We start from the raw sequence: 25,985 nt of genomic DNA, 5'->3' as shown, positions 1-25,985 counted from the left end.
GAATATTCAGCCTCTCACCTCAGCCAGAAGAGTCCGACTCATAATAAAGTAATCAATCCATGAGTCCACCTTGTGCACCGTGGAGAAAAACAAAATCTCCCTCTCTCCCGGGTGTGTGAACCTCCACTGGTCCGCCGCTCCCACCTCCTCCATCAACACAGACAATACTCTCACCGTCCCAACCATAGGCAGTGATCTCAGCCTAGATCGATCTGCCTTCAGGTCCAGCACACAGTTTATATCACCCCCATGGTCATTTGGCGAGTGTCCAGGTACAGCACCGTCGCCACCAACCATTTCATGTACGACACATCGTTCCAATGTGGGGCATACACCACTTGTTTACCCTCCAACACCCCTACCACTATCACATATCACCTCCCCTGGATCTGCCGTCACCCCACGCCACATGAAACCAAACCCTCTTATTAATGAGAATCGCTAGCACCCAGGCCCTACAATCAAACCCTGAGTGGAACACCTGGCTCACACAGGCCTTCTGGAGCCTAACCTGGTTTTGTGCCCACATGTACTTCTCTTGTAAAAACACCACCCAAAACTTTTTGAGACGGGCAAAAATTTTCACTCTCTCAACAGCCCCCCACCCCCCACCCCCCTCCTGCAGTTCCAGCTGAGCTGGAACCTGCCCCACCCCAAGGGGGAGACAAGCAAAACTTCTGATTACTGCTATGAATTGGTTCATTCAATGGGTGAAATATATCTGAGTCAGGCTTCTGCCCAATTTTATACATGTGAAAAATAATATCTACTGGCTTTGGAACAAATAGTGAATGTTTAGCATTATCCTTGCTTCCAAGTCTCTTCCAGTCCACTGGGGTAGGAATCCCTCCTCCTCCTCCAAGTCTTTCCTTCCTCTCTGGGAGCTCCTCGCCACATCTAAGCCTGCTGCTGCTGACCTCGGGATTGACTGATGCTGGTACTGTGTGCTCACATCAAAGAATTATCCCATTCCCTGGCACTAGAGTCCATCACCAAGCTGAGCTTAGATGGTAGAACACATCAAGAATGTAGGCACCCAAGGCTTTACCAATGAAGTACCACTCGGTGCAAATGATTTTCAGCAGGTGGGACCATTCTGGGTATGGCATTGGGTTTATGTCTATGTGGCATCGTAAATGACAAGTTTCCTCTGAGCAGTGGTTATATGGAAATTGTAAAAATTTGAGTAACAGTGTGACAGCAATGATGGTGATAAGCATTTCTTCCTGGCATAATGCTGTAACTCACAACACCCATGGTTAAAGTGCCTGTCAATCCTACTTGTCCCTACATCCAGCCTGCCCAATGGTCATAAAACCAATCATCGCCTTCAACCCCCTGAGCATCAAACTAGTGCTCGAAGTAGAAGAAATGTTCACAAATTAACCAAGAGTGTCCCTATACACCGCAGCCAGAGAAATTCTTTCCTCTCTCCATCATGGAACATGGATGGATCCTCTCACGTATCGATCTCCACTCTCACAACAAAGAAACAAGGAAAATCTTACCGATTTCTGAAATCTGTGTTGTGCACCTGATGAGATCGCATCTTTGAGATAAGCAGAATCATTATTCGAATGAATATCGCAAAATTAATCTGAAACCAGTCAGATAAATGATTGTATTAGTGAGACCCTTTCATAGCTCCCTTTGGCTGAATAAGATGCTAATACAATGTCTTCACAACAACATGTTCTTATCAAATTTATGTTAATAATCTACGGGTATGGGCAAGAACATGATCAGACTTAGAGGTGATATCTTCAATACCCGACTGACATTTATCAGGGAGTGTGGGGCAAAAATTCAGCTGGTGATGATCAGGAGTGGTATAAAAACCTGTTCTAAAAGAAATACACAGCATGTAGGCACTGCAATCTGTAGAGTCTGGCCTGTATTTAACATAGACAGTATGTAATCCATGCATAAAATGGGAGAGTGTGTAACCTGTGTATAACATGGAGAGAGCACATGTAACAAATTCTGTGCACCTCCTGAATCTTCATTTGCATGGAAATGCCTCCCTCAGTGCATCCTCCAAGACTAAACTGAAAGAGCTTCACCAGTCTACGAACAGTTGGACAACAGTTCATCAATGCTCCGTGCAAATTCCACCCTATCTGCATCAACTTTAATTCCAGCATGGATCTCCGACTTTAATTCTGGTTTCCCTCTAAATCCAGGGATATATGCAGCTTAATGATTGCTATGTAACTTGTATATTCCCTGTGTGCATTCATGTGCACTGTTTGGCTGCTTGGGCTTACACGCGCCTATCACTTTTATTTGTACTTTTTCTGTCGTGCTTTTACTCCTTTTCTCTTTACCCCTCTGAAATCCTGCAGTCTTGCCTTTTCATTTTTCCTCTTTCAGACACCCTGCCCTCCAAAACCTCTGCCCAAACCTTCAGTTTTCCTCGACCTTCTTGCTCTCTCGCTGTCACCCAGATGTGACTCCTTCTGAAATAAGTCTACACTTTCCTAAAAGGGTTAGATGGGGTTATTGGGTTACGGGGGTCGGGTGGAAGTGAGGGCTTAAGTGGGTCGGTGCAGACTTGATGGACCGAATGGCCTCCTTCTGCACTGTATGTTCTATGTTCCTCTCTGTCTCATTTGGCACTCTTCAATGGGCTCATCAAGGTTCTTGGCACTGGGTCACTTTTAGCTCGACCCCAACTGACCCATCCCACTCTCTAGTCAACCTTCCAGTGCGTCTGCTGGGGACTAATCTGCCCAATCTTCACCCCAATTCACCATTCCCACTGCTAATCCTGTGGACGTTTTAGCAGATCAGCTCTCAATGTCCCTCTGTGCATCTTGCTCCAAAATATATGATCAATTGTGAAGTTATTGTGGATGATTATATCCATGTAACAGGAACCTAGCTGAGGGGTGATGACACCTTGTCACTTGCACCACTAGCCTGGTCAATGATCACAGGGGTGGGGGGGGGGGGGTTTGCGCTTACGCAAGCTCCCACCTTTCACTAACCCCCCACTCCTCTGGCACTTTTTCCCCCTTCAAGCATTTCAGCTAGTTATATCCCTCTTATCTCTTATTTAACATTCTCGTTCTCTATTGCCCACCCAGATATGATCAGAATGTTCTCACCAAGATATCTTCACTGTTTTTCTCCTTCAGCCTCTGTACCAAAGAATTCTTATCCTCAATGATTTCAACCTCCATCTCAATTCATTGTGCTCTCTCTCCTCTAAGATCACTACCCTCTGTCCTTCCTTAATCTTTCTTCCCATCAAGCTCTCTATTCTTGACATCATGTATTAAACCTGCCTCATTACACATTACCAGATCCAAGATGACCTGTTCCCTTGCTGGCTCCATGACATATTACTCTAGGAAACTATCCCTAATGAACTCTATGAATTCATTATCGTAGCCACCCTTTCCAACTTGATTAACCCAATCAACATGGAGATTGAAGTCACCTATAATAATGATTCCATTCTTTTTACATGCTCCTACCCATTAGTAACTCTGATGGCAAGAAACAATTTTGTGGTAGTGAGGCTCGATAACTCAGAGGAGCTAGATTAGAACATAGAACATAGAACAGTACAGCACAGAACAGGCCCTTCGGCCCTCGATGTTGCGCCGAGCAATGATCACCCTACTTAAACCCACGTAACCCGTATACCCGTAACCCAACAATCCCCCCATTAACCTTACACTACGGGCAATTTAGCATGGCCAATCCACCTAACCTGCACATCTTTGGACTGTGGGAGGAAACCGGAGCACCCGGAGGAAACCCACGCACACACGGGGAGGACGTGCAGACTCCACACAGACAGTGACCCAGCCGGGAATCGAACCTGGGACCCTGGAGCTGTGAAGCATTGATGCTAACCACCATGCTACCGTGAGATTAAGGTCTTTGTTTTTCTTTAATAAATCTTTAACAGTTTGTATCCCACTTTCAGCTTCTCCATTCACTTTAGGTCAGCAAGGTAAACTGGTTACATGAGTGAGCCCATATTTGTTAGCGAAATAATGGAAAAGTTCATGAGCAAACTGCAGCCCATTATCGGACACTACAATGTCCGGGATGCCATGTGTTGCACAAATTCTCTTGAGGGATTGAATGACTGCTTGTGCTGTGGTGCTATGCATCTATTTACTTCAATCCATCGCGAGTAGTAATCAGTGACAAGAAGGAAGATATTCCCTCTAAATTCAAATAACTCCATTCCCAGGAACTCCCATGGCCTTGATGGAAAGATAGAAGTTAATTGTGGTTCTTTTTGTTCTTGGCTGTTAACGGCATAAATAAAACAGTTAGAAATAATTTCTTCTATATAGGGCATAATGTTTGACCACCAGGCCGATTGTTGTGCTATTGTACCACATTTTGTTGTTCCTAGATTACCTTGATGAGATCTTTGAAGAATTTCAAACCAAAGTGTTCTCTCTTGTTGAAGACTAGTTAGTCATTAATATTTTAAAAATAAATTTAGAGTACCCAATTCATTTTTCCAATTAAGGGGCAATTTAGTGTGGCCAATCCACCTACCCTGCACATCTTTGGGTTGTGGGGACGAAACCTACGCAGACACGGGAAGAATGTGCAAACTCCTCACAGACAGTGACCCAGAGCCAGGATCGAACCTGGGACCTCAGCGCCGTGAGGCTGCAGTACTACCCACTGCACCACCGTGCTGCCCTATTAGTTGGTCATTAATGAACATGAGGTGCTTACACTGTTCAAAGTATTACCATTGCATTGAATTAGTGGGGAAATAGCCTGGCCGTTCTTCCAGATAATGGGCTGGATTCGCCGGTCCCACAGCTGCATGTTTTTTGGAGGTGCACCATTCGCTCTCATTGCTGCACTTGTTATATTTCCTGCAAGATTTTTGCAATAGTTCTGGTAAGTGCGGAGTGATTAATGAGTGGCATGGTGGCACAATGGTTAGCACTGCTGCCTCACAGCACCAGGGATCCGGATTCAATTCTGGCCTTGGGTGACTGTCTGTGTGGAGTTTGTATAGTCTCCCTGTGTTTGCGTGGGTTTCCTTCGGGTGCTCCATTTTCCTCCCACAGTCCAAAGATGTGCACGTTAGGTTGATTGGTCATGATAAATTGCCCTTAGTTTCCAGGGATGTATAGGTTAGGTGGGGTTGTATGGTTATGGAGATGGCCCACTGCCCTGCACTAAGGTGGGGCCACGGTGAAGAGCTCTTTAAGAGGGTTGGTGCAGACTCGAAGGGCCAAATGGCCTCTTCTGCACGCTAAAGATTCTATGTTAAGAGTGTATATACTTCAACCTCCTCAATGAAGTGTAAATTCTCTTGTTTAGTTCCTTCTGATGGTATTCATGACAGTGTGTCTGCCATTGTTTGATATTTACCTTGAACATACTCTGTGATGGAGTCATATCTCAATCTTAATCTGAAGTGCTGGATTCTAGGTGACATCTTTGCACTTTCTTTCACGTTCAGAAGGGTTATGGTGGGTTTCAATTTTGACACACAATCCCACAACATAAATCTTAAATCTTACACATGCCCACATTGCTGTCAATGATTCTTTTTCAATTGTAGCATATTATTGTTCTGTTTCTGTTAGTGACTTACAAGCATAACAGACAGGTCTGCACTTGCCATCTCTCTGCAATTGAAATAAAACTGCACCCGGGCATGTAGACGATGCATCTGCTATTACTACGATCGACAATTCTGGGTCATAATTTCCCAAAGTTTCAGGAGGGATTTACTGATTCCCATTTCAGCATCACTGTTGACCCTGCTTCAACAGTTGTCTCAAGGTATCGCTGACATTTGCTAAATTTGGTAGCAATATGTCTACTTGGTCGATCGTCCCAAGGAACCTTTGAAGCTCAGTTATGTTCCTGGGTTGTGGAAATTCTTTGATTACTTTTGTTTTTTGTGAATCAACTGTGATTTTTCAATGGCTAGGACTACGTGACCTAGAAACTTGATCATAGGTTTGGCTAACTGTTGGTCGGTCTGGGTGAGTGTGCTTAACACTCACTTGGCTCTGTTTCACGTTCTAAGCTCTGGAGTCGCCAGGTGCCGTAAAGACACCGCTACAGGTTTCAAGGTCAAGTTCAAAGCAATAAAGCTGTACACCAATTAGTAAGTCCAAAACAATTAGAGTTTATTATAACACAATTATAATAACACTCATGCACACGCTAAAGATTAAACTTACTTCTACCACTAAACAACTAATACTTAGCTAAGAAGGAACTGCGAGGTCAGGGAACAAGGCCTTTTTTCTGTTCTGGTCTGCAGGCTTTGAATCGCTATAAGTTGGCAAGGGTGTCAGTAATGCCGGTTTCAGGTAGCAGTCGTTGTTTAGTCACTTACGTTTTGGTGGCTGCTGCTCAACGGCTGGTGTAGAAGACAGGGGTCTGGAGGCTGGAGCCGGAGGCCGGAGACAGGAGACTGAACCATGTGTGGGACCTGTCTTTTACAGGTACCAGGGGGTCCGCACCCCTTTGGGCAGACTCCCTTACCTGCTTGGGATCGATTGGGCCTCTTCCCAATCGATATGTTTTGAACCCCCCAATCATAGGGCCGTTCCTTGGTTGCTGGGACGGTTCTTAGGACTTATTGTCCTGGGCTTCTCTGGCGCCACTGGGTCTGGCCTCCTATTGAATGTATCGATTGATACTTAATTTGTGTCCATTGTATCTGGGACTTGCCCGGTATCACCTCATTAGTATGCTAACAACTTCTCATTCACAGCGCTGCCTGGTCTCTGCAGCAGTCAGAAACCGGTTTCTGCAGTTGTCCCAATACTTAATTGCTCTGCAAGCTGTTTGCTCTTTAACATGTCCGTTTTCCCTGCATTCTTTGCAGTCTTCCATTTTGTGTTCGTTAGTGGCCATCTCAGGTGGCTACCCTAACTCACATTTTTCATTCAATGTTTGGCATGAATTCTGTAAAACCCTCAGGGTTGTTTTGACTCTGCGATCATACTCTTCTCTCATGGAGCCATGGATAAGTATGTCGTGCATGTGGTTTTTACTCCTGCCATGCATTCTAGAGTGAGGAGTGATAGACATTGGGTGGGATTTCATTCATGAAATTTACAGTGCAGAAGGAGGCCATTCGGCCCATTGAGTCTGCACCGGCTCTTGGAAAGAGAACCCTACCCATAGTCAACACCTCCACCCTATCCCCATAACCCAGTAACCCCACCCAACACTAAGGGCAATTTTAGACACTAAGGGAAATTTAGCATGGCCAATCCACCTAACCTGCACATCTTTGGACTGCGGGAGGAAACCGGAGCACCCGGAGGAAACCCACACAGACACGGGGAGAATGTGCAAACTCCGCACAGGCAGTGACCCAAGCCGGGAATCGAACCTGGGACCCTGGAGCTGTGAAGCAATTGTGCTAACCACCATGCTACCGTGCTGCCCTAAATTCTTTGTTGGCTGTTGGGTGGAGAATCAGTCCCAATGCTGAAATTGCGGCGGGTTGCACCAAACGCAATTCTCCATCACCTCGGCAACGGTGTCAATGCAGTACGGACACACGTAAATAAACACCGTTTGCATATCATCAGCGGGCCTGACCCGGTATTCTCTGAGGCCTCCACCTCTGATGGGCCACATTCCCGACGACACGGTTCACTTGTGCTTTTAAAAATCGTGAAACCGGCGTTGTGGCTGATAAGGGAGAGAGGGGAGGTAGGACACAGCGAGGCACAACTGCGGGCTGCCGGCCGGACACGGGGTGGGGGGGGGGGGGTATTCAGGGCCAGGGGGTGGCTGACAGGAGCGTGTGGTAGGGGTGACCCCCCTCGGGACTGGGGCGGTGTCCAGGCACTGACCGCCATTGCTGCAACCTGCAAGGCAGTCACCTTGCTGCGCACCCCACTGACCTTGGCCCCTGGTTCTGCAGAGTGACACTGGTTGTATGGGTGGCCCCACTCCCACATGTCACCCTCTGCCACCTGCCAGCGGAGCATCAGCCAGCCCACTCAAGACTCTATAGGGGCGCCAGGCTGGGGTGCGGAGTGTACCCCTGGCAAGGGCAATGCCAGCCGATTGTACCCCTGGCATCAGTGAATTGCGCCAGGGCCAGAGGTCCCCACCATGCCGGGCAGGGGTGCGGAGATGAGGGCGCAGAGCCCACAGTGCCAACCGGGGCCACCATGTAGCCTGGTGAACCTGGTTGGGCACAGCGGTACGCACCATGCTAACATGTCAGCCTTTCACCCCCTGCAGAGAATGGATATTGGAATTCAACTAGCAATGATCGCCTTCTTGCTAGTCGCCGCAGCCCTGGGATGCCCTGCGGCTGTACTAGCTGCTGCTGCTCAAGGAGAAGGAAGCTGCAGCAGTGGAGTGTGCCCCAGAGGAACAAGAGGCAGCCACCCAGGATGGAGAGCTGGCCGCCCAACAAGCCGAGGAGATGCAAAGGAGGTGTTGCATGAGGCCTCATGTGTACCTACAGCGCTTATTATTCGAGGAGCTCCCGTCGAAGATTCCGGCTAAGCAGAGAGACAATGTGATATCTCTGTCAGATCATGACATACCTGTCAGCATGAGGGAGGACACCACTCCCAGTAGCCGTCAAGGTGACAGGTGCCCTGAACTTTTATGTGACGGGGTCCTTCCAGGCGCCAAGTGGGGACCTTTCGGGGATCTTACAGACCAATGGGGCTGGTTTAGCACACTGGGCTAAATCGCTGGCTTTTATAGCAGACTAAGGCAGGCCAGCAGCACGGTTCAATTCCCGTACCAGCTTCCCAGAACAGGCGCCGGAATGTGGCGACTAGGGGCTTTTCACAGTAACTTCATTGAAGCCTTGTCGTGACAATAAGCGATTTTCTTTTTTTTTTTCTTTTTTTCATGTGCACAGGTGCATCTGCGCTGTAATGGAGGCCCTGGATGCCCTGGCGGCTCAGTACATCAATTGTAATGTAGACCGAGCCCAGCAGGATGCCCGGGCAGCGGGGTTCACCGCCATGTCCCGGGTCCAGGGGGTGTTCGATGGGATGCATGTCCTCTATGAGCACCTGCAGATGACTATGCAAACCGAAAGGGGTACCAGTCAATGAACATGCAGCTGATATGTGACCATCTGGCCAGGGGCACGGACACGGCATCTCACTGCCCCCCCCCCCCCCCCCCCCCCCCGGGCCACCCTCTTGCTGTCTGTGACTGCGCCATATCATCCATTGACTATGCCATCACCTTCTGTGTCTGTATCACATCAGCCAGTGATTGCACCATCTCCCTCTGGGGACTGGGCCGCCCTCTGTCTCTGCACCACGTCGGCCAGCGCCTGGGCAATGCCGCCACCGTCTCAGCCATGGCCCGCTGTGGTGGACCACGCTCAGAGGCGCCGCTGCAATTTCCGGTGGCTCTCGCATATGTCCTGGGTCTCGGCCAGTGCCTGCATAGTGTGCCCCAGGGCTTGGACATAGTGTTCCACAGCCACAAGCCTCGCTCCCAATGCCTCCACCATGGACGGCGGGGAGATCAGGTTATGGGTGTGCAGGACGCAAGTAAGTACCAGGGGCACAGTGTTGCCTACTCACCCTGGCCACCCTGAGGAGATCGTGCAGTTTTCTCTGGGACTGCTGGCTGGTCCGGATGGTTTTGCCCACGGTGCTGATGGTGGCAGCTGACAGCCCCCTTCCCGGCTGAGGTACAGGGTCAACCGCCTCTACTCCCAACGCATCCAGAAGGGCCTCCAGCTTGGCGATGGTGAATCTTGGGGCCACGCTCCTTGCTGCCATCTTGTTAACTGGGATGGTGTGTGTGGGGAATGAAGTGTGTTAACGTGGCTGGAGCTTGTCAACCTCCTGAGTGTCAAACTCAGACCCGTGAATCTGGCACCGTTTCTCATTGGAATCGATTGTTTTTCACATGGCTCTGGTGCCAGCCCCTTAACAGTAGCTGAATCAATCCAGGTGCGTCGGCAGTTTTGCTGTCGTGGAACTCCACGAATCCTGCGCTGGCGTCAACACTTACTCTCAGGAACAGAGATTTCCTGGGGCAGCACGGTGGCTCAATGGTTAGCACTGCTGCCTTACGGCACCGAGGTCTCAGGTTCGATCCCAGCCCTGGGTCATTGTCTGTGTGGAGTTTGCACATTCTGGGTTTCGCCCCCACAACCCAAAGATGTGCAGGGTGGGTGGATTGGCCACGCTAAATTGCCCTTTAATTGGAAAAGAAAAGAATTGGGTACGCTAAATTTATTTTTTAAAAAGGAACGGAAAATTCCGCTGATTGACTCTTTAGAACATTTCTGGACTGGATACAATGCCAAAGGACACTATTGAAACATTAATGGCCGAATTGCATTATAAATGTAGTTAGTAAACTGGGTCCTCGTCAGCATCTTCATCCATTTTATACATTAATTTAGTTTTAGGCATGCCTTTCTGCGATGCAGAAAGCACTCTTGATTTTGAATGACAAAGAGAGGTTCAAGGATTTCTTGGTCTTTATATTTCAGCTTTGCCATGTGTTTGCCTTTGACATTTAAAGTTACCCCACCAGGACCGTTATAATTTGATAGACGAGGGTTGCAATGTTTGAGCTATTTGACTTCATCTGATGAAAGAGAAACCCTTGCTCCTGTTTCTCATTCATCCACTTTGGGTTTAATATTCCAATACTTGTTTTCAGTATCATTTACCTTCCCCACACAAGGTTAGTTTTTTTTATAGTTTCTTCCACTTATATGTGGCTCTGTTCTAAAATGTTCTCTCTCTTTTTACAGGCTGTCAGTGTTTGTACGATAATTGATTTTGAAATGTAGGGCGGCAGGGTGGCACAGTGGTTAGCACTGCTGCCTCATGGTGCTGAGGACCCGTGTTCGATCCCGGCTCCCCGTCACTGTCTGTGTGGCGTTTGCACATTCTCCCCATGTTGCATGGGTCTCACCCCCACAACCCAAAGATGTGCAGGGTCGGTGGTTTGGCCACACTAAATTGCCCCTTAATTGGAATAAAAAGTATTGGGCACTTTAAATTTATATTTTGAAAACACAGTTCTGAAATGGCCTTTTGTTTACCGTTTGGGCACCCTGCCCCCTCTGCTGGACATTCTTCACACTTGTTGTGGTTCGTCCCTGCTACACCAAAGACATTTCAAAATGGCAGGCAGCAAGCTTTTCCCCGTTTTAACAGTCTGAAGCTTTAGCCCACACTCTTTTCTGGCCTGAATGGTATCACTTGATCCTCTCAATCGGACCCCCAGTGATAACCACGGCAAGAAGGCCCTTATACCCGTCCACTTCACATAGGAAGTGGCCTGGTCCATCGTTGCATTCTTACCCTCCCACCATCCCATTTCCCACCCTCCCGGAGTACGTGTCACATCACTGCAGGGTGCTGCGACTGTGTCAGCACTGTGCGTGGGTCACTATCTAGGGCAGGAGGGTGATGATAACCTGCAGAGAGCTGGGCGCTTGTGCTCTTCAATCTATGCCATAATCTGAGCCTCCCTACCAGCTGAGTGCTCGCTCACACCCATCATCTGCACGCAGTGCTGCATTGCGGAAGAAAGTGACACAGACGTCCTACTGGTTGTGCACAAGGGTGTTTATTGTTCAATATATCCCCCACTGTCCCGATTCGGGAGCGTTTTACGACGGCGTCACCTGGTCCCTCGGAACAGCGATCCTGCGCCGCACAGGGGGCCAGCACCTCACTGGAGCGCTTCACACAACTTCAGCTGCAGATACGGGCACATGCACGGCCGGCGCGAGTTCGCACACGCATGCCACGGCCGTCGTGAGTTCGCGCGTGCGCGTGGGTTGCCGTCTCCGCACCGGCCTTGATACAACATGGCGGAGACTTACAGGAGCACAGCGCGGTGGAACATAGGCCCCCACCGAATAGCCGCTCACCGATCGGTAGGCCCCGATTGCGGGCCAGGCCACCGTGGAGACACCCACCCCCCCCCCCCCCCCCCCCCCCGGTGTCGGATCCCCCGTCCACACCACGAGGCCGACCCCCTGCAGCCAGAACGCCAAGGTACTGCCAGGTAGGACCACACGAGAACGACGCCGGCGGGACTCGGCCAAACGCGGCGGGTACTCGGCCCATCGCGGGGGGAGAATCGCCGGCGGGGCCACGTTGAGCGGCCATTGGCGCTGATTCTCCAGTGACCGGAGAATCAACGGGGTGGCGTGGAGCGGCGTCGCGGGATTCGCGCCCCCCCCCCCCCCCCCCCCCCCGCCGATTCTCCAATTCGGCACCGGATCAGAGAATCCCACCCCATATATTTGGATTTCCACACAAGGTTGGAGCTTCTCCTTATCTCTCTTACTTATCACTCATGTGATCTGACATCATTATTATTTCAGCATCATTATGCTTGTGATGTTAACCTTTTACTGTCCACTTGATGCCACATTTGACCCCAGGACATGTTCTCCACCTCTTATTGACTCCATTACTAAGACTATCTATTTGTACCTCTGTAACATCGCCTGACTCCACACCTACCTCAGCTCATCTGCCCCTTTGTTACCCTTAGACCTGACTATTTCAAAACGCTCCTGGCAGACCTGCCGCATTCTACCCTCCACATATTTGAAATAATTAAAAACGCTGTTCATGTCCTTACTCGTGCCAAGTACATCCATCACCCCTGTGCTTGCTCACCGTTCTGTAATGCCTCAATCTGAAAATCCTCAGCCTTGGTTTTTGAATCCTCCAATGATGTTGACTTCCCAGTCTCCATAATCCTCACCTGCCCCATGATGCCCATCAATTAACACAAGACGAGTAGTGAACGAAACTGAGGCTTTAATAAGCTAAACAGAAAGCCTCCTGGCCACTGATCCCGAACTGGGGCAGGGTCGGAGGTCAGCCACCTTTATACCGAGCCCAAGGGGAGGCAGAGCCATCAGGCAGTGGTTTACCACAATACATATAATACATTAACAGTGGTTTACCACACCCCACAGGCCTCTGAGATAGATCGGCTCTCCTTGAATTCTGGGCCTTTTGAGCGTCCCGGATTTTAAATCACTTCCCCATTGGTGGCTCTGGCTTCAGCTGCCAAGACCCTAAGCTCTGAAATCCCTTCCCCAAACCTCTTCAGCTCTCTACCTTGCTTTCCTCCTTCAAGATACTATTTAAATCCTATCACTCTGTCCAAGCTTTTGTCAAATTTTGTTTGATTATACTCCCGTGACGCACCTTGGGAGGTTTAATTGCAATAAAGGCGCCATGTTACAGTTGTTGTTGTAGTGGCCTGCATATCACACACAGTGAGAGCATTTAATCTTGCTGCCTGAATGTGGAAGGACGCGCTTTGACCAGAAACAGAGTCTCACTCACAGTGATGACGAGTAACAGCGGAGATCGCACTATCCACCAGAAAGACATGTTAGTGTTCTGCCTCCAGCACCTGTCAGAAAATCAAAACCAGAAACCAAATTTGAAATCATTTCGGAAAAGGGGGTACAAAAGCAGGAGGACCTGGACATAGATGTGCACGAACCATTAAAGGCAGTTTGAGAACGCAGCTAAAACAAAACTTACAGAATCCTGGAATTTATGAATAGGGCCAGTGAATCATGGATAAATCTGTGCCAAACAGTGGCTCAGCCTAAGTGGAGGACTGCTCCAGGTCTGGGTGCCACACATCGGGAAGAATGTGGAGGCATGAGGATGGGTTCTGAATGAGACTGGTTCCAGCAATGAGGAACTTCTATCAGTAAGGGAATCAAGGGTTATGGAGATAAGGCAGGAAAGTGGAGTTGAGGATTATCACATCAGGGGCTGGTTTAGCTCACTGGGCTAAATTGCTGGCTTTTAAAGCAGGCCAGCAGCACGGTTCGATTCCCGTACCAGCCTCCCCGGACAGGCGCCGGAATGTGGCGACTAGGGCTTTTCACAGTAACTTAGTTGAAGCCTACTCGTGACAATAAGCGATTTTCATTTTTCATTTCATCAGATCAGCCACGATCTCATTGAATGGCAGAGCAGACTCGATGAGCCGAGTGGCCTACGTCTGCTCGTCTGTCTCATAGGCTGGGGCTGGGAAGGATGGATAATAGGGAGTGGTGGATTTTCTGCTGACCAGTGACTCCTCCTGGGAAGTATCTGTCAGTTGATGTCAGCATTACACTCAGTTATGATGCTTCTGCATCACGTCTGCATCAACTCTCACAAACTGCTTCAGATGTGCCATAGAAAGCATCCTACCCGACTGCATCACAGCTTGGCATGGCATCTGCTCGGTCCAAGATTGCAAGAAACTGCAGAGTGTGGTGAACTCAGCCCAATACATCACACAAGCTTTCCACCCCCACATTGATTCTGTATACACCACCCGCTGCCTCAGGAAGGCAGACAGCATTATCAGAGACCCCCCCCCCTAGGCATTGCCTTCTTCCAGATCCTTCCATCAGGCAGAAGATATAGAAGGTTGAAGACCCACACATCCAGACATAGGAACAGCTTCTTCCCCACAGCTACAAGACACATCAACGATTCCCCTTTGGACTGATCTGTTCCCTGTAAGTACACTATTCACAACGCCCTATGCTGCACATGTATTTGCTTTGTTTGGCCCTTGTTCCACAGTGTAACCAATCACTATTTGTCGATGTACTTTGTCGATTATTCTTTTTGTGCACTGTGCACGTTCCTTTGGCCGCAGAAAAATGCTTTTCACTGTACTTCGGTACATGTGACGATAAATCAATCAATCAATTCTGTTACAAAATAGCCTGCGATCATTCTCTGTCTATTCTCAAACTTGATTAATTCAGGAAGCTCTTTGAGAGAATCAAAGAAACAAACATGATAGGAAAAACAACTTAGAAAAGCAAAGCAAGATCAGTTTTTTGCCTTACCCAGAATTCTCCTGCAAGAACTTGACAATGATCCATGGTAACACAAACATCAGGGGGGCGCCTAAAAATTGACAAAACATATCAGACAATCCTGCATCACATTAAGCATTCATTAGTCTTCCTCAAAGTCTGCAGTTCATTTTAAAGCACAGGCTTATCTCTGTTGATTGTACAAATTAAAGTTAAGTATGTACAGATGGGGAGCAATCATTGGATAATTACTTATGCACATATAAACTGACATTTTGTCTCTTTAAATGGCTGTCAATTAACTCATTTGCTAATTAGTTTATTTTGGCATTTTAAGAGAGTAGAGACACTCAACTTGTGCATCACACACTATTGATGCCCAGCTGGTGGCCAAAGCCATCCACGGCCTGAAAACTGTGGTGCTTTGATTCGATAGGTGTCAAGGTGGCTCAAGTGTGTGTTGGACTCCCATCTAAACAGTTCAGACGGAATTCCGCATTGGTCCTGTGCCCTGACACCTCTTTCGGGAGCTGCAACCCCACAATGTGAGCCATCGCGTGGAAATTCCCTCCATGCCTTTGCGTTTGGCCTGTAGCAGTTTCCGGTGTGGCTTGCTGCTACACCCTCTGCCTTCTGGCCTTTCTCCACCATCAGGATGCACCTTGGCATTTGTTCTACCACCTGACAGTGGGAGAGATCACCAACAGAGGGCTCTCTACGTGGGAGTCCTCCATTTTTCCATCGGGACCTGGCATGGAGGGTATTGCATGAAGCAGTGCCATGCAGCCATAGATTAAAGTGGTTCCCAGACACCCTGCCTTTTTTGTGGCCAACGGGAGTCCATGTTCCACATGTATGTAGATTGCCAAAGTTTGCAGCCTCTTTTTAGCAACTTGAAGGGGCAGCTCTGCAATTTCTGGTTGCATTTTAACCCTGCCTTCCTTATCTTTGTCCACCTGGTGCAGACGGAACGGGAAGGGTAGAGGACCTCCTTGTAAGCCTGGCCAAGGTGGCAATTGATAGGTCCAGGCAGCGGGCGGCTGAGAGAGTTGTCCAGCCCAACTGTTTGCCCCTCTTCTGCGGCTATGTTCATGCCCAGGTGCAGGGGCCATGCGGTGAACACTGGTATGCTTGAGGTTTTCCATGACCAATTGGTACCGTTGGGGCTGGGGTGCATTATTCGCCCCAAAGTAAAATTTTTATTTAATTAGATTAGTTTCCTTTAAAGTTTTGTTTTTCGTTATAGTCCCCTTTAAGGGTCTGCCAATTTGTAATTTAAAAAAAAAAAATTTTTGGAATTGAAAGGGTATGAAAAGGTTCTCTTATGTGGGTGTCCCCCTATTTACCATCAGCAATTTAGCAAGGAGGGTGTTGCATGCAGAAGTCCCTGACAACAAACAATTCTGATGCTTCACGGACTCCCAGGGCACATGTATTTTCTGCGATCTCGAGGTGTCTGTGTTCCATGTCTACATGGTTAATGTGAGGTTGCAGCCCCCTTTTCGATTATTTGAAGGGCTGCTCCTCGGGTTTTGCTTCCACTTCAGCCCCAAGCTCCCGCTCTTTGACCAACTGATGCAGAGGAGGGTGGGCACATTGGAAGCCCTCCTCATGGGTCTGCTCCTGGGCCTGGCCAAGGTCGTCATTAACAGGTCCGGGCAGCAGGCTATAGAGGGGGTTGTTAAACCTGGCTGTCTGCCCCTATGTTGCACTACATTCATACCCAGGTGTCCCTGAAAAGGGAGCACTATTATCGCCGGTATGTATGCTTGATGCCACAGTGGATGCTGCAGAGGCTAGAGTTCATCATCAGCTGGAGGAACAGTCATTTGTTTTGAGAAGTTTTCTTTCTTTTTTTTTTGTATTTTTGTCACAGGGGATTTAAATTAGTTTATTAATTAATTTGTTTATTTTTTAAAATAAAGAGCACATAAACACACACATATCCAAATGTCAGCCCACACATGGTCGTCTGGGTGGCAGTGAGGCTTCTGAAACAACACTAAATTACTTATCAAAATAAATTAGTGTCCCGGCCAAATTTGCACCAATTCCTAGATGTTAGGTTGGGCCAGTATTAGGCTCAGGTGTGATGCTTTGGGTGGTTGAACAGCCTGCAACAGGTCACCGTCAAGTCTTGCAAATGAAGAGAAGCCACGAGGGAGCGGTCCAGGCCCATGGGACTACTTCCCAGGAAAGAGACAGCATGCTCAGGGTAGGGAAATGAGGAGAAGGTTGGGGTGGTGGTTTGGGCAATGTGGGGCAGAGAGTGCAGAGAGTGGTTGAGTCAGTGTCCCGTTGACAGTGTCCCACAAATTCGTACCTTGATCTGGATGAAACCTCAGGAAGTCCAAGATGGGGGAGAAATCTGTTGTTCAGGGATCCGACTGGTCCCAAAATCGACCCATAGAATTTAGAGTGCAGAAGGAGGCCATTCGGCCAATCTAGTCTGCACCGGCCCCTGAAACGAGCACCCTCCCAAGCCCACGCCTCCATCCTATCCCCGGAACCCAGTAACCCCGTCTAACCTTTTGGACATTAAAGGGCAATTTGGCATGGCCAATCCACCTAACTTGCACGTCTTTGGATTGTGGGAGGAAACCGGAGCAGCCGAAGGAAACCCACGCACACACGGGGAGAACATACAAACTCCACACAGACAGACACCCAAGGTCAGAATTGAACCTGGAACTCCACCTCCACGTGCGCAAGGCTCAGCCTGACGCAACTAAAAGTGGTACATAGAGCCCACTTAACAAGAACCCGTATGAGTAGGTTCTTCCCGGAGGTGGAAGACAGATGTGAACGGTGCCAAAGAGGCCCGGCCAACCACGCCCACATGTTCTGGTCTTGCCCCAGACTCGTGGAGTACTGGACAGCCTTCTTCGAGGTTATGTCCAAAGTGGTGGGAGTGAGGGTGGAGCCATGCCCGATAGTGGCGGTCTTCGGGGTTTCAGAACAGCCAGATCTATTCCTGGGGAGGAGGGCGGACGCCCTTGCCTTTGCCTCCCTGATCGCCCGCCGTAGAATCCTGTTTGGCTGGCGGTCAGCAGCACCGCCCAGAGCTGCGGACTGGCTGTCCGACCTCTCGGAATCTCTCCAAATGGAGAAAATCAAATTTGCCATCCGAGGGTCGGACGACGGCTTCCACAGAACGTGGGAGCCATTCATGCAACTGTTCCGGGACCTATTTGTGGCCAATGTACAAGAGGAAGAATAGTCGGGGGAAGGTAGCGGGAGGGGGGGGGGGGGGGGCTACAGGTTCGTTACGGGGGTTCGATGGCTAGCTAAGGCCCAAAACCAAACTAAATAAACATGTTGAGGGGGGGGGGGGGGGTTGGCAGTTACTACTACGAAGATGCTTACCTGTAAATATGTATGTTAATTTTTGCGTGTTTGTTTTTTTTTCTCTCCTAACAATTTGTAATTTGTTCAATATAAAATATGAAAACTGAATAAAAACATTTATAAAAAAAAAGAATTGAACCTGGGTCCCTGGTGCTGTGAGGCAGCAATGCTAACCACTGTACCACCGTGCTGCCCGTCCATTTCCATCACCTCTCCTCAAACATCATCACCAAATCTCCTTGAAGGTTTTCCACATTCCCTCCCTTCCTGGACAGCCCATTCTCCATATTCATAGTGTGAAGTAGATTGGCATGGTTGTGTCTTTCACACCTTCAGGACATCACAAAGCACTTTACAGGCAGTGGGAAACTCAGCAGCCAACTTGTACAGAGCAAGTTCCACAAACAGCAATATGTTACTGATCAGCTGTTTGTGTGATGTTGAGTGATAAATGCTGGCCAGAACACAATTTAAAGTAATTCAATCTAATTCTGAGCCTGTGGCTCCTTTGGGACTGGGCAAACAGAGGCTGATCCCAGCCACTGGAAAGAGAGCTGGACATGACATATCCTCGCTCTCTGCTATTAGAATCATTAAACAAGTGAATTTAAAACCTGAAATTCACACACATCTTACCCCAGCCCATCAGCAGGTAAAGCCGGAAACACTTCTGCTCAGAGAAGACAGACACAATAAGCAGGAAGTAGAGGAAGAGGCCCTCGACCAGCAGCCAGTGGTAGGTGCAGAGCACACTGTAGTGGAGGAAGACCTGTGCAGCCCGGCACCACATTGTGGCCTGGAAGTAAATGGTAAAGTTACAGCTCAGGACAGTGCTACAGACACATGCGCACACACTCCACTATAACAGCGCACGGCACAAACACAAACTTGATATAAACTCAACCAGTAACATCAATAACCTGCATTTATTTGGCACATTCTGGATGGTCAAGCATGCTTCATAAGAGCGCTTTGCAGACTGGGTGGTAGCAATCTATATAAGGACACATCAGGACAGTTGAACAACAGAAACATGCTATGAACATACAGCCACTGCATTATGATGTTCTGAGGATGTCGACGGTGCTGTACAATGCCCCGCCCTCCCTCAACCAGGCTTGTAATTAAATGCAACATCAGGACGTGGCAGAAGCATAACCATAATTAAGGTTTCTTTTTAGCTAAAGATTCTTTCTGGGCAGTGAACAGGCTGCGAATGGGTTCTCAGTTGTAGTTATACCCGGCCCACACAGCCTACTCCTTCCTCCCCTCACAGCTGTTTCCCCATTCAGTGATACAGGTTCAGCAAGGTGAAGGAGTCTGGACAAGGTTGAGGCAGTGATATTATTACTGTTACTGTGCCCTGGCTGGGAGTCCCGTGCCTCACCATGTGTGGGTCAGCGGCCTGCAGCTCCACACTGACATTGCCATTTCCTGGATGTAGGTTGTCCACCAGCCCGTCTTTGATCAGCACGGCGATGGCTCGGAGGATGAAGGAGCCAAACAGGTTCAGATGGATGTAGTTTCTCAGGCAATGGAGTTTCCTGAGGAACAAGAAAGGCGATGACCTCGTAACTATCAGCCAGTTTCCCCATCCCTTAGGTTTGATTCAATTGTGGATTCCTCCCTTCCTCCAGGACACAACTCCAAGGCTGTCTGGGGTCAGCTGTTTGGGGTCAGGAAATCAGCTGTTGGGGGGGGTCAAGGAACCAGCTATTTGGGGTCAGAGGGGTCAGAAGATCAGCTGTTTAGAGGTGGGATCTGGAGATCCACTTTGAAGTGTAGAAGATTTTAGTTTAGACGGGCAGCATGGTCAGCAGGGGCTTGGAGGGCCGAAGGGCCTGTTCCTGTGCTGTACTTTTCTTTGTTCTTTGATCAGCTGTTTGGGATCAGGATTAGGTGATATCTGCACCCTGGGGAATGATAATCCAGGATAAAAATCCCTGGTGGTTTTCCTGGGTTGATTTTCCAGTTGGAAAGTTGGAAACCCACAAAACCGATTGGCGATGTACCCTGAGAGGCAGGAACCTGTATCCGAGAAACTGGATTTGGTGACTTTCACAGTGACGTGAACAAGAAGGCACCTTGGAGAATCAGCTCCAAAACAATAGCACCTTTATCATTATAAAACATTAAAATAGAGGATCATTCAAAAATGAAAAGGAATGCTGCATTCCCCCTCTGTGGTGTTCACAATGGCAGATTTAGGTTGAGGTTCAGACCTCTGCTGTGCTGTCAGATCTGAGTTTGGGCTCAGAGATTTCCCACAGGAAGAGTGAGATTTGTCAGCAAGGCAACTCCCAGTAACTTCCTGCAGGTCCCCAGGAGTTCCATGGGCTGCAGGACGATGCGTGGAGGTAACACCACAAGACAGAGATGAGGAGCAAATGAAAAAAAAAAAAATTTGAGATAAATGTGGAAGTACCTGAATGAGACGAGAGTGAGACTTGCCCCGAGGAGAGAGACAAGAGACAGAGAGTAACCAGCCGTGTAGACAAGACGGAACGTGCTCAGAATCTGTTGCTTGACCAGCTACAGACAGACAGAGACATCGGTGAGGATTCAGGAGCCCATAATAATCCCACCCCCACCAGTACCTATCCCAGCCTCACCCTTCATCCACCTTACATCTTGCTCACTGTATACACCACACACACCATATGCCAAACACATTGTGCCCCAAATCCACAGTGTCCCTTACCCACTACCCAAATACACAGTGCCCCTTACCCACTATACCCTCCCCAACGTACCCCAAAATCGATCACATACTACACTCCAATTAGCCCGAGCTCTCACTGACCTGCTGCTGTAGAAACATATCATCTTCATCACATTCCGCATGATCAACCCAGGCCTCATTTGTGTAATTGTCTACCAGCCAGGCACCTTGTTCAGTGCAGTATCTGAATGCAGAGCCTTTATTAACTAGGAAAAAGCAAATTCAGTCTACTCAGCCATTTACACAACACGAAGGGTCAGTCAGACAAAGACAGGGCTGCACTCTGGTGGGGGTCAGTCAGTCTGTCACCCAGTGGTTCAGCCACACTTGAGGGGTCAGTCACAGTGAATTCTTGAGGGGTTCAGTCAGTCACACCCCAACAGGCACCCACTTTCGAGGGGTAAATAAACAAAAAGTGCGATTGTTGTGAGCAGTTTTTGTTCACGTCTTTGTGATAAATTGTAAGTAAAATAAAACTGCCATTGACCATAAGCTGCTTTCCTTTTGAGGGAGAGAGCTGATTGGTGGTGATTTAACCCGACGATCACCACACCTCAGGTGAGGGGCAAGGTTGAGAAGGCGGGGCCATCATGAATAACGTCAGTCGGAACGGGCACTGAACCTGCGCTACTGGCCTGGCTCTACATCACAAAGCAGCTGAACTAACCAGACCACCATTTGTGATAAATGCTCCATTTGTGGCACCTGAATAGTCACACAAGCAAGGTCCCTGCTCCCTGATGGAACCATCAATTCATCAGACACGTGTTTCCGATATGAATCTAGGCTTTAATCGACTTACTTCAGAGCCAGCCCGTTACCCGTTGATGAACTCTTAGTGAACTCAGGCTGACTCTGGACAAGGGTATTTATACAGCTGCACTAGGGGGAGGAGTCGTGGGCGGAGCCAAGGGTGGAGCCCAGTACAAGTTCCTGAGTACTCCCAGAGCTACTCCCCCTAGTGGTAGGATAGTGCTACTGCGCTTACAAAGACAGTGTGAATTATAGAACAGTACAGCACAGAACAGGCCCTTCGGCCCTCGATGTTGTGCCGAACAATGATCACCCTACTCAAACCCACGTATCCACCCTATACCCGTAACCCAACAACCCCCCCTTAACCTTACTTTTTTTAGGACACTACGGGCAATTTAGCATGGCCAATCCACCTAACCCGCACATCTTTGGACTGTGGGAGGAAACCGGAGCACCCGGAGGAAACCCACGCACACACGGGGAGGACGTGCAGACTCCGCACAGACAGTGACCCAGCCGGGAATCGAACCTGGGACCCTGGAGCTGTGAAGCATTTATGCTAACCACCATGCTACCGTGCTTTATCATATATACATATATATATTACATTCACCACACTCCCAGCACAATAGCACTGAGTCCAACGGCAGCATGGAGTCCATGTTTCCCACTGTCAATCAGCTCAGTGGCAGCTTTGAAAATACTGAGCAGCAAAACATGGCAACAGGTGAAAGCAAACTGAGTGGACACAGCTCCTCTCATATTCCAACCAAGAGGAAAGTTAAATTCAACACAGCTCCCATAAAAGTAAGTGAATCATTAATGTACTGAAATGTGATGGCTCCTTAACAAATAAATCTGCAATGACAAAATAGGTAAGATTTAGAGATGTAGTTAACACATCTTAAAAAATGCAGAATAACAATTTTTATTTAAAATATATATATTTTTACCAACCATCCATGTATGTGCAATGTTTTTCAATATTTCAACTCTTCCACCGCCTTATAACAGTTTAACAGGTTGGGCAATGCTAGGCTCCCTGACTGCCTATCCCTTTGTAAACACCTCCCATGGACCCGAGGGATCCTGCCGGCCCAAATAACAGACAAGATCATCTTATTGATTCTCGCAAAGTAAGAGTCAGCAGGAGGTTATCCCACTCCTTTAGGTCAGCCTTCACCGCTTTAACCAGGTCCCCAACATTTAACTTTTGTAGCAAGGCCCAATCATGAGCCACCGCACTCCAAGATAACGAAAAGTGGACTTGGCCAAGAGAAAAGGCAACGTTTTTGGGCAGCAGGGTAGCATGGTGGTTAGCATAAATGCTTCACAGCTCCAGGGTCCCAGGTTCGATTCCCGGCTGGGTCACTGTCTGTGTGGAGTCTGCACGTCCTCCCCCTGTGTGCGTGGGTTTCCTCCGGGTGCTCTGGTTTCCTCCCACAGTCCAAAGATGTGCAGGTTAGGTGGATTGGCCATGCTAAATTGCCCGTAGTGTCCTAATAAAAGTAAGGTTAAGGGGGGAGGTTGTTGGGTTACGGGTATAGGGTGGATATGTAGGTTTGAGTAGGGTGATCATGGCTCGGCACAACATTGAGGGCCGAAGGGCCTGTTCTGTGCTGTACTGTTCTATGTTCTATGTTTACCAGATAGGCTCCCCTCCCCGGGAGGTTCACCAGAAAACATTCACTTTTACTCAAGTTCAATTTATACCCCGAGAAAGAGTCAAATCTCTCAAGGAGCTTCATTATCTCCTCTGCACTGGAGAGGGCTCCGTCACATACAGCAAAAGGTCATCCGCATACACTGATACAAACCGAGGCCCAAAGCCAAACCTCCCCAAGATTTCAAACAGATAGCCCCGCTCCATCCTATCAAACATCTTTTCTGCATCTAGTGAGGTAATCACCTCCTGCTTGGATGCTGGGGAGGGGGACAAAACATTAGGCAACCTCCGAACATTGGCCAATAACTGTCTTCTCTTAACAAACCCTGTCTGCACCTCCGATATGACCCCTGGGAGGCAGGGTTCCATGCAGAAAACCAACACCTTCACCAACAACTTTGCATCCGTGTTCAATAATGAAATAGGGTGGTTCGACCCACACTCTATTGGATTCTTATCCTTCTTTAAGATCAAGGAGATTGACGCCTGTGCCATATGGCTGGCACCTTTCCCGAGCCAAAGAATCCTCAAACATCTCAAGCTGCACTGGGGCCAGAAACCCGGCAAACTTTTTATGAAATTCAATCGGGAACTTGTCCAGCCCTGGCACATTCGCCGACTGCATCAAACCCATACCCTCCATAATCACCTCCAAATTCAGAGGGGCCTCCAGTCCCTTTCTCCCTTTCCACCACCAGAATATCCAAACCATCCAAAAACTCTAGCATTGAGAATCCATCCTCCGGGTGCTCCGACTCGTAATGGTTCCGATAAAACGCCTCAAACACCTCATTCACCTTAGTCCGGGAGAGACCTCCCTAACCTGCACAATTTCTCAAATGGTGCTGCAACAAGCGACTAGCAACCAGTTTCATTTATAATGACCTTTTTAATTCAGATATGTAGAGTTATTTAGGTTTATGTACAAATGCAGTTAGAGCCAATGTAAAGACCGCATTGGATTATTATCGATGCAGTTATTGAGTATTGAAGGAAACACTTGTTTTTCACTTGATATGATGTCTATTTCACCAGCAACAGAAGTGACAGTCTTTAGATCTAGATGGAAATTATGTTATATTTAACGGATGGCATGTTTTAAATGGCAAAGCACAACATCATAATATGGATGGGAAAGAGGAATCCTAACCTGCTATGTTACAGCAAAATGCAGCCCCTTTCTTCCGGTTTCTGAATTACTTGATCTACAGTTGTTTTAACAACTCTAACCTCTTTAATTAGTGCTTTGTGCTGCTGGGTCCGGGTTTAATTTCAGTAAGTGAATAGTGGTTCAGGAATTTGAAGCATGAATATTCATGTCAGCTTGTAAAATGTTACTGAAAACTCCGCAGTGTTAATTTTCTTTTGATTTGAATTCATCTTGAATAAATAAGCAGTGCTCCTTGTTTTAATATTCTTTGCTTCAACACCTATGGTAACTTTTTAAAGATATATATAAATAAAACATAGCAAATCTGCACATTAGATTGATATTGATGTACATAACAAAATTCATTCTGCAAATGGATGGAAAATTTAAAGGGAATATTGATATGCAGTGTTAATTTAGGTAACGTTCTCAGAGAAGTTATTTACAATCCCAAACATTTGGGGACATCTTAGCAGCAGTCCCTGGAACATCATTGGGATACCTTAGTATAATTCAATAATTACCTCGGTCTATCCAAGGAACATACCAGGGGCATGAAACATTCACTCTGGTCCCAGGTAAAGCATCTGGCCAGCAGATGTGCATGTCGAAGAAACGATGGCAGAAAGTACCTTAGGATATAGAAACAATGAAACAGAGACTGGTAAAGAACTGGATAAGATCTGCGTCCAATCAATCATTGATAGATCCAAGAGCATTTATAATGTGTCTTTAAATAAGAACGAGGAGTGTTATATCCGGTAACATGGTTACTATATAACATACAGGGGTGTTACAGCCAGTAACAAGGTTTATATGTTTTATACAGGAGTCTATTATATATTATATTGCAATATACCCAGTAAAATACAGTGCGGTAGATTTTTATCTTCACTGTCTTGGTGATAATCTGGTAGGGCTGATTGGAAACCCTTGATATAATTTTCATCCCATTAATTTGCAATTTTTATCCCTCTGTGAGGTAAATGCTGTGTATCAATAACATTTTCTATTCTTATTTTTGACTGATGGATGAGAGAGAATGATGCTGGAAACAGCAGTTCTCCTGCGATATCTGGCCTTTATTCGAGGATTTGGAGATGCTGCCTAGGCCATCCCATGGTCCCATGCACCCTTTCAACCACCTTAATCATTCACTCCCGACCTCATCAATGACCAGTGGGAATAGTCTGTTGCATATACCAAGATGGACTGCAATTCCTTGCCAAAGCCCTTTCACAGCACCTTATGACCCCATGACCGCCAAGAAGAGCAAGGACTTTGGGCACATTGAAACAGCACCATCTGCAAGTTCCTCTTCGAGTCACTCACCATCCTGACTTGAAACATACACACATACAAATATACATAGAAAATAGGAGCAGAGGACTCGGGTTTGACCCCGGCCTCAGGTCACTGTCCATGTGGAGTTTGCACATTCTCCCCTTGTCTGTGTGGGATTCGCCCCCCAAAGATGTGCTGGTTAGGTGGATTGGCCACGCTAAATTGCCTCTTAATTGGAAAAATTAAAAAATTAGAAACAAAA

The 25,985-nt window shown here is 47.8% G+C and overlaps 1 protein-coding gene across 5 annotated transcripts in view; it reads right to left on the bottom strand.

Annotated features, from left to right (window-relative positions):
• The window catches only part of LOC119978844 (glucagon-like peptide 1 receptor), a 46,999-nt gene that overhangs the window by 8,186 nt on the left and 12,828 nt on the right, over positions 1-25,985 (bottom strand). For 2 of the 5 annotated variants that reach the window (XM_038820734.1, XM_038820732.1), the window contains exons 3-10: positions 24,964-25,071; positions 20,949-21,073; positions 20,571-20,677; positions 19,533-19,689; positions 18,782-18,941; positions 14,828-14,888; positions 13,305-13,374; positions 1,509-1,597 (exon numbers count right to left, since the gene is read on the bottom strand). In XM_038820734.1, the coding sequence (XP_038676662.1) occupies positions 1,509-1,597; positions 13,305-13,374; positions 14,828-14,888; positions 18,782-18,941; positions 19,533-19,689; positions 20,571-20,677; positions 20,949-21,073; positions 24,964-25,045 (851 nt within the window). In that variant the 5' untranslated portion in view covers positions 25,046-25,071. The remainder of the gene's footprint in view (positions 1-1,508; positions 1,598-13,304; positions 13,375-14,827; positions 14,889-18,781; positions 18,942-19,532; positions 19,690-20,570; positions 20,678-20,948; positions 21,074-24,963; positions 25,072-25,985) is intronic. The other 3 variants (XM_038820735.1, XM_038820733.1, XM_038820736.1) reach the window with 3 other exon arrangements.

Source organism: Scyliorhinus canicula, chromosome 15 (assembly GCF_902713615.1).
Source record: "Scyliorhinus canicula chromosome 15, sScyCan1.1, whole genome shotgun sequence".
In the NCBI taxonomy this organism is placed as follows: domain Eukaryota; kingdom Metazoa; phylum Chordata; class Chondrichthyes; order Carcharhiniformes; family Scyliorhinidae; genus Scyliorhinus; species Scyliorhinus canicula.
The sequence above is the reverse complement of the archived record's forward strand: the minus strand, read 5'-3'. Positions and strand labels throughout refer to the sequence as shown.